The sequence below is a fragment of the Chiloscyllium plagiosum genome, chromosome 4 (assembly GCF_004010195.1).
Source record: "Chiloscyllium plagiosum isolate BGI_BamShark_2017 chromosome 4, ASM401019v2, whole genome shotgun sequence".
Classification (NCBI taxonomy): domain Eukaryota; kingdom Metazoa; phylum Chordata; class Chondrichthyes; order Orectolobiformes; family Hemiscylliidae; genus Chiloscyllium; species Chiloscyllium plagiosum.
The window spans coordinates 110,595,752-110,608,333 of record NC_057713.1 but is presented as its reverse complement, the minus strand read 5'-3'; the positions used below and the strand labels follow the sequence as shown (position 1 = coordinate 110,608,333).

The 12,582-nt window shown below is 42.8% G+C and overlaps 1 protein-coding gene across 8 annotated transcripts in view; it reads right to left on the bottom strand.

Annotated features, from left to right (window-relative positions):
* Positions 1–6,583, bottom strand: part of amph (amphiphysin) — a 223,667-nt gene extending 217,084 nt beyond the window's left edge. For 2 of the 8 annotated variants that reach the window (XM_043688941.1, XM_043688942.1), the window contains exon 1: positions 6,380–6,583. In XM_043688941.1, the coding sequence (XP_043544876.1) occupies positions 6,380–6,451 (72 nt within the window). In that variant the 5' untranslated portion in view covers positions 6,452–6,583. The remainder of the gene's footprint in view (positions 1–6,379) is intronic. The other 6 variants (XM_043688945.1, XM_043688940.1, XM_043688936.1 and 3 more) reach the window with 5 other exon arrangements.
* Positions 6,584–12,582: the final 5,999 nt, after the last annotated feature.

The window sequence follows — 12,582 nt, the reverse complement described above, 5'->3', positions numbered from 1 at the left end:
GTTGCAAGGCTACGAGGCCAGTCCCATCCTTCCCAGCACCGGGGACAGAGAGAACCATCACTACGGAGTGACACTTGGTATTTGTGTGCACACGGCTTGATGCAGCCGCAGACAAAGGGGCCATCAGGGTGAGGTGTTGGGTATGTTCATCCCCCCCTTAACTACGGTTTTGTACTTGGACTCCCTGCAGACACAGGCTATCTTAGGCTGCCAGATGAAGTGGAAGTTGCCTCGGGTGACTGAAACAGTGCAGGTTTGGGGGATGGGCCAGATCAGCGCCATGTCCAATAACAGAGAGTGCATCACACCTGTTAATCAGCTTTTTACCCATAAAAGGGGAGGGAGTGGTGCTCCTAAAAGACCAGTGTCTGCTTCACTTTGGCCGAGCACTCCTCGATAGATTTTATGCACACATCAACCCCTCTGAGCCATATTCCCAGCAGCTTTAGGTAATCTGTCCTGCTTGTTTAGGGAATGAAGAATCAGTCAGCCGAGTTGCCACAGAACATGGCCTCAGTCTTGCCTCAATTTCCCTTGGTTCCCAAAGCCAGTTGGAACTGTTCCCAGATGGTCATGGGTCTGAGCACTGACAGCGGGTACCAGCAGAAAACGGTGACAAAATCCTTGTACGGGGAGGCGTTGACCTGCAGGCTTCTACTGTCTGGAATAGTTCCCCTTCTCAGGATCACATCCATCCTGATGGACTCAGCAAAGGGTTCTATACAACACACAAACAAGGCCGGTGAAAGTGGGCAGCCCTGCCTAACTCCGGATATGACGGGGAAGCTTCCAGATCCCACCCGTTTATTGAGACTGTGCGAACGATGTTGTTGTGGAGCAGTCGGATCCAATTGCAGATTCCCTCCGCAAAGCCAATTTTGGAGAGTAGGTCCCACATGGAGGTGTGTGTGATATTCTGTCAAAAGTCTTCTCCTGGCCCAAACTAATGAGGCAGGTGTCCACCCCCCTGACCTGTATGTAGGTGATCGTATCCTTCAGGAGGATAAGGCTCTCAGAGAGATTGTCCTGCCCAGTACAACACATATTTGGTTGGAATGGATCACCGATCCCAGAGCAGACCTAACTCAGTTGGTGATGACTTTAAGACAGTATTTTGTAGTCTACATGCAGCAATGATATTGGCTTCAATTTCTAATTTCCTCCCTCCTCCCCATTCCGCTTGTGGATGAGCGTGATGATACCTTTCTGATGGATTTGCTCATGGTTCCTGCCAGAAACAAACGGTCATACACCTCCTGCAGGTCCTGGCCAGTCAAATACCACCGAGCCGAATACATCTCGATAGAAAGAATGGTTTTGTGTCGAAGAGGCCATGCCTCGGTTCATGAAGTAAGTTTATTGAGGACATGACAAAAATGATTGGTGACAGAAAAGTCGACGATATTGACTTCAGTCTTCAGCTGTGTCCTCTGGTTTGGCACTCACCCATCAGCGCAAACATGTTTCCTGCCTCCAGAATGTCCAATCCTTTAATAATCTTATATGTCTTAATCATATCCCCTCTCAGTCAGTATATTGCTGTTCCTTCACTGCTGCTGGTTCACAATTCTGGAAGTCTGTTCTCAACAGCACTGTGAGCATAGCTGCACAGCAAGAACTGCAGCCATTCAAAAACACAGCTCACCACCACCTTCTGAAAGGTAATTAGGGATGGGCAATAAATGCTAATCTTGCCAATGATGCCCTTATCACATGAACATAAAAAGGTTGAGTAATAAATTAACCTTTGCTCATGTATAACTTAAAACTTTGCTTTCAGTTATTTTCAAATTGTAACATGCAAAAACCTAAAGAGGGAGCAAATGAGTGATGTAAATTTCTAGTTCATGGGTCACCCTGGTGAAGGTGCCTGGTGAGGTTGTCATATAGGTAAAGCAGTAGAGATAATTCTGAAGAAGGGTCACTGGACCTGAAGGGTTAACTCTGCTTTCTCTTCACAGATGTTGTCTGACTGCTGAGTTTTGCCAGCAATCTCTGATTTCGTTTTTGAAGAAAAGATAGAAATGAATGACAAAAAGAATGGCTTGAGTTTATGTAATGCCTTCCATTCATGAGGAATAAAAGCCTGTCCACTATCTACAAAGCACAAGCCAGGACTGTAATGGAATGCTCTCCATTTCTTCAGATGAGCGCAGCACCAACGACACTCAGAAAGCTGAACAACATCCAGAAGAGCGTTGCCTGCTAGATCATTACCCTACCCACCTTCTTAGACATTTCATCCTTCAAACCCTGATGTACAGTGTCAGTAACATGTGCCTTAAACAAGCTACATTGCAACAACTCACCAAGCCTCTTTTGACAGTTTCTTTCAAACCCGCAATCTCAATCACTTAGAAGAATAAGGGCAACAGATATGGACACAAAAGAACTGGTAAGCGAAAGCTTGATTAAAGATATTGTTTTAAGGAGCATCTTAAAAGGGGGGACAAAGTCATAGAGTCAGCTCCTGTACAGCTGCACATCGCCTCCCAACTCCTGTACTCAATACTCTGACCAATAAAGGAAAGCATAACAAATGCCTTCTTCACTATCCTATCTACCTGAGATTCTACTTTCAAGGAGCTATGAACTCCAAGGTCTCTTTGTTCAGCAACACTCCCTAGGTCCTTACCCTTAAGTGTATAAGTCCTGCTAAGATTTGCTTTCCCAAAATGCAAATCCCTCTGAGAGGGTTGTTTAGAAGGGATTTATAGAGCTTAAGGTCTAGACAACTGAAGGCTCGATTTTTAGTGGGGTGAATAAAATCAGGGATGCAATGACACAAGGAAGGCAGCGTTCTTAAAGGGTTGGAGGGTTGGAGCATGTTACAGACATTAGAAGGGGGAAGGTTTGAACGAAAGATGATATTTTGTTCAATCAAAACATCCTGCAACATTGAAGATGACAGAAAGACTTTCACAACCTCACGATATACAAAAGTACTTTATAACACTTCAAACATCATTTCATTGTTTGTATATAGGAAATGTAACAGCCAATTTGTGCACAGCAAGGTCCCAATAGATGCAGTAGATGACTAGATTCAGTGTATTAGTGATGATATCCGAGGGGTGAAAAAAATTGGCCAGAGCATCAAACAGAACCTGATTCTGCATCTTTGAAATAGTGTCAATGAAATTCAATGTCCATCTAAGAGACTTCAGTTTAACATCTCATCTTAAAGCTAGCACCAGCAATGGAGCAGCATGCTGGAGTGTCATGCTTAGATAATGCTCTCAAGCTTCTGGAGTAGGACCTCAATGACTGATCTTCTGACTGAAGGGCATAAGATCCACCACTCTACAACTTACAAATCATTTAGTCCTTTTTTACTAACTGAATTTAACTTAAGAATGGGGAGTACCTTTCTGAAAATATTTTTAAAGGCATACTTTATACATTTTAGTGTTCATAAGGTGAAGATGATGATCTGTAGTTGAGATCAATTTACGTTCAGAGTATCATGCATTGAAAGCAAGAAAAATCATGGATCAACCTGTGGTGAATCGAAATGAGAAAAGCTGCACGTCCAAAAAAAGAACTCCACCATGACACTTTGTATGTAGTTTTCCTTATAAATGTCTCTCATTATGCTTGGGGCACAATGAATGTCTGCTATTTTGATAATATCAAGGAAACAGATATCAAACATTCATATTTTGAGTTACCAGTAGATGAAAAACAATTCTCAAAGCGCTAGTTTTTGTTTAGAATCTTATGGTGTTTGCTAAAGTTGGTGTGCAGAAATTTTTAAAAAATAAACTACTGGGCATTAGGCATCTATAATTCTAACATTCTATGATTGTATAAAGTTCTCAGAGTTGGGCATTATTGTCCAGATTGCTTTGGTCAAATTTTACTTGATGTACCTTATATTACATGTTCAGAAACTCCCCAACAAAATGGAGATAGATATACAGAGATTAGGAGTTATTCCTCACTGAAAAATATATTTAGCTAAAATGTACTGTTGAACAACTGCATTGGTGAAAACACATGATCTCTAGATATCATGGAATGACATTGCAATATGTTCTATTGCCTACCCTTACTGTGTGCTCTGAAAATTGTCTTACTGTCTACTTTGAACTGCAATATTGAGGATCTGCCACCTCAAAGATCACATTAAAGTCAACGTAATAGTTTCCGTTACATTTTACATCCACATCACTACGTTAATATCTCTCTATGCAAGCTAAATGAGAATGAACATGATAGGTCAGAGACATAGCCAGTTAGACCTACATACTATATATACACACGTATATATAAATAAAATCAATTAATTTCCAGTGCGTTTTGAAAAATCTCAATCTAATGGTTCCAGTGGAGCACTTAGAAGGTGACCTTTACAGGCAATTTGCACTGCACATCCAGTAGTAAATTAAAACAGTTTCATGGCAACATCTTACTTAAAATGAGTTCAGTGAAAACCCCTAGATAATTCAATCTCATGCAAGTGTTTGATGCTATGCAAGGAATGACGCATCCACCAAGTTAAGGAATGTACTAAATGCTTGAGTTAGTCAAAAACTACTGTCTCACCTTAGATGTGGCACTGAATAAATTAAGATGCAAAAATATATTAATAGCTACCTTTAAATCTCATACTGCACTTTTAAAATAAAGTAGTGCACAATTCTTATTTTAATTTGTCATACCACATTATTAAGTCGTCATACTAATGTACTGAATGAAGATATCTTTTGCAGTATTAACAGAAAACACTGCATTTAATATCAGCAGAAATTGATAAGTCCTTGAATGAAACAGGGAACATTATGCACATATTACTGTTGTGATCCAATCAATAATAACAGAAAAGGTCAGACTTCTCTCTCTGTGAATTAGTGCTAAGCAGTCAGCTCACCCCCAATGAGAACAACATTCCCACTGACTGCGAGATGTAAACCAAATGTTCTCGTCACCATTAAGATGAAATGAAATTAAGGCTTTTTTTATATCCATCCGGTCGGTCATGGGCAAACGTAATAACATGCCCAGCGTCTTTGATGTAAAATGAAGAGAACAAAACTCGACTGGGGATTAGAGCGGCTGAGTGTGTGGAGATATTAAAGGAAAGGAAATCCTCTTATGAAAGCCATGTGGGGGCGGGGATGAGCACCAAGCACTGAACCGCTCTCAATTTCTCAAACGCCTGCTGGGATGTCAAGAAAGGCCTGGTTAACTCTTACCGCACACACACAACACACAGGGACAGACGGACACAGACACACACACACAGAGACAGACAGACAGACAGACACACAGACAGACAGACACACAGAGACACACAGAGACAGACACACAGACACAGAGACAGACACACAGGAACAGAGACAGACAGACACACAGATACAAACACACAGACACAGAAACAGAGAGGCCGGCTACTTAGAAAGCCTTTACATGCAGTTTATAAGTCGGAAACTGGAACTGTGTTGAGAATACTTGATGCTTAGGCCTAATAATTTCAGCAGGCAAATGTATTTAATTCCATTCATTTTGGCGGGCGGCAATAGGAAAAAGGGGGATAACACAAATTATCTCGGGAAGCAAAACATTTCCCAAATAGACTCGGAATGAAATGTAGAGATCCTGATGGTCCAACTTCTCCCAGCATGCTTTCACTGGACTCTTCCTAATCCCAGCATGTTTGACTTTTAGAGGTTGTTTCTGTTTGATTCCAAACGGGGTTTTGATACTAACTCGGTCCTAACCTTGCGGGTCCAAGAAGCAATCGGATTTTGGGTTACCTGGCCTGACAACTGAACTGTAGAATGTGCACCCGAACCGAATCTGCTCTCTGTCTCTGTGATGGCGACAAGAGATCGGATTCTACGCGTCCCTATGGTAAACCCAGCACCAGCAAATCCCGGTCCTTCCCTGCTCTGGTCGAGCTGCATCTAGCCGGATCAGATCTTTAGAGCAGGCGGAGCGGTGCCAGCAAACTGAGCCCAGACACATCTTGCTTTCCCTCTGCCTGGCTTCTCTTTACCTCTCTCGCTGCTCTCTCCATCGCCCTTCTTTTTGAATCTCTATTCCCTTCTCTCCTCCTTCTTTTCACCCCCGCCCGGCATCCCTTTCTTATTTGCCTTTTCTTATTTCCTCTTCAATCATAACTTCCCCCCCACCCCCACCCCCGTCACGTTCCCTTCTTTTTCCCCTTTATCTCCCAGTTTCCTCGCTCCTCCACTCCCCGTGTCCTCTCGCTCTCCACTCGTCGCTGTCCGCCTCTTGGTGCTGAAACGTTCCGTTCAATGCAGCTCTGCAGCAGCGAGGGCAACATAAAACCTGGGAATAAAAGCAGTCTTCTCGAAAGGAAACCCTAGAAACCGTGGCAGGGAGAAAAAGGTGACCCTTCTCCGCTTCTTACCTTTTCCTGGGCCCTGTTCAGGCGTTTCTGAACGTTTTTAGCGAAGACTCCTGTTTTGATGTTGTCCGCCATGGCTTAGCTGTGCACTTGTCCCAGTCCCTAGGCTGTACTGGAGCAGGCGGCCACAGCTCCGACTCTTAAAGGAACCTCAGCCCACCCTGCACACATATACGTATGCAAATACACACAGGGCAAAATATTGTACTTATGTATTTATGCATACATGTTTATCCATTTAAACAAATTATAACTAAATCCAATTCATTGCGCGTTGAGATATTCACGTGACAGAACGCAGTGAAATTTTACCAGTAAACAAGGAGATAAACAGGCATTATTATAGAATCATCCTCCAATGTATTTGAACAATCAGAAGAATGCAAACACCTACACATATCATTTGTGTAAATATACAAATGTGCCCTAGAAACAAATTATTTTACTCTTACTAATTTATTATACCTTATAAATTGTTCACATTTCGAACACTGTATTCATGTATTTCAACGGCATATGTACGCTCGATTTGTATTTATAAATGTAAATCCATGCGTGGTGATTCAGAACCGATTTTAACCGCACTAAATCTGACACGTGGCACGAATGCACACGCTGTTCAATCTGTAGTATTCCCTCAGGAGAAGTTGGTTACTGGTTATTTCTATGTATTCGTAATTTATTTACGTGTGAAATTAGCACTACTAGGAATGTTGAGAATAATTCACAAAGTGGCGTTTATCTATGGATTTTGTTCTGTTCCACATTTCAAATCACACGCATTTCCATTTCCCATAAAAATTGCACTATCGGAAAAAAATTAAGGCTTCATTTACCTAATGCTAAAGAGATGTGAACCTACTAACCTACGTTCCTTAAGAAAGATTTCAAATCCTGCCCTTACATGTTCCAAAGGACCACCTTTGTGGGAGGCAGTTGGGCATTGAATTGCTTGACATTGTTCCGTGGAACCTTTTCGGAAAAGCAATAAAGAGATATGATATGAATTAAAGTAGAACTTCCTTTGGGAGGTGGTAATTGAATTTAATTTGGTCAACTTAGGAAAATGTACCCTATATTCACAATTTTGTTCTTTACTTTGATTATTTACTTAATATTTTTTCAAGATCACAGATAGTCCTCTAGCTACTTGGATTTCACCACCTCTATCAAAGTCCATCGGTTGCATTGCCTTCTGCTGCCTACTGATATCTATATAAAATTTTGCCAAATTTGTTTATGTCAGTTTATGCATTGATAAGCGCTACATAATCAGAAAAGTCTGGACCAATTCCCAAAGATCTGGACACCTCTGAATTCTGGTTATGATCATTTGGCCACTGATTAAGATCTGACCTAAACATTATCTCCTCTGCTTATAATACATATGAAAATTAGTGGATGTCTCTTTCTATGTAACAACAAAATTCACTTTGCAATGTCTTGGGAATTCAACTCACTAACTGTCAATGGGAATTATTTCCACTGAGTGACAGTAAACAAAATATTCAGTTTTATTCAGACTGTGGAAATAGTCATACATTAATAGACCAGCACTACTCCTGCTTTTCTCAGGACCCCTGCCTTTCTAGTTTGTGTAGCCAGGCCCCACACCAAGTGCTTCTAGACACCATGAAAATGCAATTACTTAAATTATTTGGTCCAAAGCCAAACAGAAGCTGGATAGTAGGTTTAGTGGCAGAAATATTACACCATGTTCTCATTCCTCCATTTACATTGAAGTGGATCTTGGATCTGAAAATCGCTTGCTTCAGATAGATGGGCATGAGGTTTGCTGTTTGGCCTGTAGTATTTGATGGTTTTTAGATTGCATGCTTGAACAGAGGCAACAATATTGAAACATTCCACTGGCAGTACTTAAAAAATGATATGCATATAGAAAGGTATGTCAAAAATATGTGCACAGAGACAAACACTTGCAAGCTCACATATATGTTCTTCAGTCTTTGAGTGTGATTAGTAAGCCAATGAAGTAGGCAACTGGAAGCATGAGAGCAGACATTTTACAATCCCTGTCTAAACATATAATCCAGAGTTTATTATTGCAGCATATTTTCAAGACATAAAACATGAATAAAAACCATTTGGATAATGGAAATGAGCTTAAATTTATCCTGCACTTCTTCCTTTGTGAGGAGATCCACCCATGCCATGGGATCAATTCATTTAAGAGTTCAAAAACTATTCACTTATAAAAGGGGTGTAAAAGCAACCTCCAATATGGTGATGCACATACGCTGTCTTGGAGCAGAAGGGCAGAGATTATTTGAACAGTTCATAAAAGACATGTCTATGTTTGATACACCAATAAGCTCTTGGAAAATACTGTGGTTCTGTTCGCCGAGCTGGAAGTTTTTGTTGAAAACGTTTCGTCCCCTGTCTAGGTGACATCGTCAGTGCTTGGGAACCTCCTGTGAAGCGCTTCTGTGGTGTTTCCTCCGGCATTTATAGTGGCCTGTCCCTGCCGCTTCCGGTTGTCAGTTTCAGCTGACCGCTTTAGTGGCCAGTAGATTGGGTCCAGGTCGATGTGTTTGTTGATGGAGTTTGTGGATGAATGCCAAATTCATGTTGCTTGTCGTCTACGTGTGTGTCTACTAGGGATAGCTGGTCGTGTCGTTTCGTGGTTAATTGATATTCGTGGATGCGGATCGTTAGCTGTCTTCCTGTTTGTCCTATATAGTGTTTTGTGCAGTCCTTGCATGGGATTTTGTACACTACATTCACAAACTCCATCAACAAACACATCGACCTGGACCCAATATACCGGCCACTACAGCGGACAGCTGAAACTGACAACCGGAAGCGGCAGGGACAGGCCACTATAAATGCCGGAGGAAACACCACAGAAGCGCTTCACAGGAGGCTCCCAAGCACTGAGGATGTCACCTAGACAGAGGACGAAACGTTTGCAACAAAAACTTCCAGCTCGGTGAACAGAACCACAGCAACGAGCACCCGAGCTACAAATCTTCTCACAAATCTTGGAAAATACTTCAAGCCAAAGAAAATGAGTTGATCCAAAGATGTATGCTCTGCCAGAGGTGCCAGAGTATAAGGTAAAAACAAGGACTGCAGATGCTGGAAACCAGATTCTAGATTAGAGTGGTGCTGGAAAAGCACAGCAGTTCAGGCAGCCTCTATTCCCGATGAAGGGCTTTTGCCCAAAACATCGATTTTCCTGCTCCTCAGGTGCTGTCTGAACTGCTGTGCTTTTCCAGCACCACTCTAATCTAGAATCTAGTGCCAGAGTATTAGCCATTAGAATCAGACACCCTTAAAACATTGCCCAAATTGTGGAAGTGCTAACAAATTCACAACAGCATGCCCAATTTGAGGGAAAAGTGTTACCAACACTCTAAGTGGAATCTCTTTGCAAAGATATGCAGGTAGGAGAAAGTGAGGACTGCATATGCCGGAGATCAGAGTCGAGAGTGTGGTGCTGGAAAAGATCAGCAGGTGAGGCAGCATCCAAGGAGCAGGAGAATCGATGTTTCAGGCATAAGCCCTTCATAGGAATGAAGCTTGTGGGCCAGGGGACTGAGAGATAAATGGGAGGGGGATGGGGCTGGGGGGAAAGTAGCTGGGAAGGTGATAGGTAGATGAAGGTGTAGGAGGAAGGGACAGGTTGGAGGGGAGGATGGAGTAGATGGGTGGGAAGGAAGGAGGATGGACAGGTAGGACCGGCCAAGGGGGCAGTGCTGAGATGGAAGCTTGGGACTGGGATAAGGTGAGGGGAGAGGAAATGAGGAAACTGGTGAAGTCCGCATTGATCCCGTGTGTTGCAGGGTTCCAAGGCAGAAGATGAGGTGTTATTCCTCCAGGCGTTGGGTGGTAAGGGTTTGACGATAGAGGAGGCATGACCTGTTGTGTTTTTCTAGCATCACACCCTCGATAAAGATATGCAAGTCACAGGGGAGGACTACTTTGGTTTGACACCAAGGAATCTCTTCATATGAGTGAGATATAGCATGAGAATACCATCACAAGTGGTAAATTATAAGTTCATTTTAAGGTATCATCAGCAGATATAATGAGCATCTGAGTGTTGCTTCTTCACACTATTGGCACAATATTGAATAACAACACTGCCATCAATATTTTTGCAATATTCTCTGTGACCCACACTCTTGAAACTAACAAAGACTTTACTGTTCTAGTTTTGGGAATAATCATATTTCCAAAATGCCACAAAACCAACACCATTGTCAGATTCACATTTTTGTAGTCAACGGCAGAATTCTTAGTGGACGAAGCTTGCAATAGACAAAAAAACCCCAAAGAACTGCAGATAGAGTCATAGAGTCATAAAGATGTACAATACGGAAACAGACCCTTCGGTCCAACCCGTCCATGCCGACCAGATATCCCAACCCAAGCTAGTCCCACCTGCCAGCACCCGGCCCATATCCCTCCAAACTCTTCCTATTCACATACCCATCCAAATGCCTCTTAAATGTTGCAATTGTACCAGCCTCCACCACATCCTCTGGCAGCTCATTCCATACACGTACCACCCTCTGTGTGAAAAAGTTGCCCCTTAGGTCTCTTTTATATCTTTCCCTTCTCACCTTAAACCTATGCTCTCTAGTTCTGGACTCCCCGACCCCAGGGAAAAGACTCTGTATATTTATCCTACCCGTGCCCGTCATAATTTTGTAAACCTCTCTAAGGCCACCTTTCAGCCTCCGACACTCCAGGGAAAACAGCCCCAGCCTGTTCAGCCTCTCCCTATAGCTCAAATCCTCCAATCCTGACAACATCCTTGTAAATCTTTTCTGAACCCTTTCAAGTTTCACAACATCTTTCCGACAGGAAGGAGACCAGAATGGCATGCAATATTCTAACAGTGGCCTAACCAATGTCCTGTACAGCTGCAACATGACCTCCCAACTTCTGTACTCAACACTCTGACCAATAAAGGAAAGCATACCAAACGCTTTCTTCACTATCCTATCTATCTGTGATTCCACTTTCAAGGAACTATGAACCTGCCCATAGTTCCAAGGTCTCTTTGTTCAGCAAGACGCCCTAGGACCTTACCAGAAAGTGTATAAGTCCTGCTAAGATTTGCTTTCCCAAAATGCAGCACCTCGCATTTATCTGAAGTAAACTCCATCTGTCACTTTTCAGCCCTCTGGCCTATCTGGTCAAGATTTGGTTGTAATCTGAGGTAACCATCTTCGCTGTCCATTACACCTCCAATTTTGGTGTCATCTGCAAACTTATTAACCGTACCTCTTATGCTTGCATCCAAATCATTTATGTAAATGACAAAAAGTAGAGGGCCCAGTACCGACCCTTGTGGCACTCAACTGGTCACAGGCCTCCAGTCTGAAAAACAACCCTCCACCACCACCCTCTGTCTTCTACCTTTGAGCCAGTTCTGTATCCAAATGGCTAGTTCTCCCTGTATTCCATGTGACCTAACCTTGTTAATCAGTCTCCCATGGGAAACATTGTCAAACGCCTTACTGAAGTCCATATAGATCACATCTACCACTCTGCGCTTATCAATCCTCTTTGTTACTTCTTCAAAAAACTCAATCATGTTTGTGAGACATGATTTCCCACGTGCAAAGCCATGTTGACTATCCCAAATCAGTCCTTGCCTTTCCAAATACATATACATCTTGTCCCTCAGGATTCCCTCCAACAACTTGCCCATCACCGACGTCAGGCTCACTGGTTGATAGTTCCCTGGCTTGTCCTTACCACCCTTCTTAAATAGTGGCACCACGTAGCCAACCTCCAGTCTTCTGGCACCTCACCTTTGACTATCGATGATACAAATTTCTCAGCAAGCAGCCCAGCAATCACTTCCCTAGCTTCCCACAGAGTTCTGGGGTACACCTGATGTCTCAGAGAGGGTGCAGAATATTCTCACAGGGGAGAGGGGCCAGCAGGAGGTCATTGTCCACATCGGAACCAATGACATAGGAAGGGAAAAGGTTTAGATTCTGAAGGGAGATTACAGAGAGTTAGGCAGAAATTTAAAAAGGAGGTCCTCGAGAATAGTAATAACTGGATTACTCCCGGTGCTATGAGCTAGTGAGGGTGGGAATGGGAGGATAGAGCAGATGAATGCATGGCTGAGGAGGTGGTGTATGGGAGAAGGATTCACATTTTTGGATCATTGGAATCTCTTTTGGGGTAGAAGTGAGCTGTACAAGAAGGACGGATTGCAC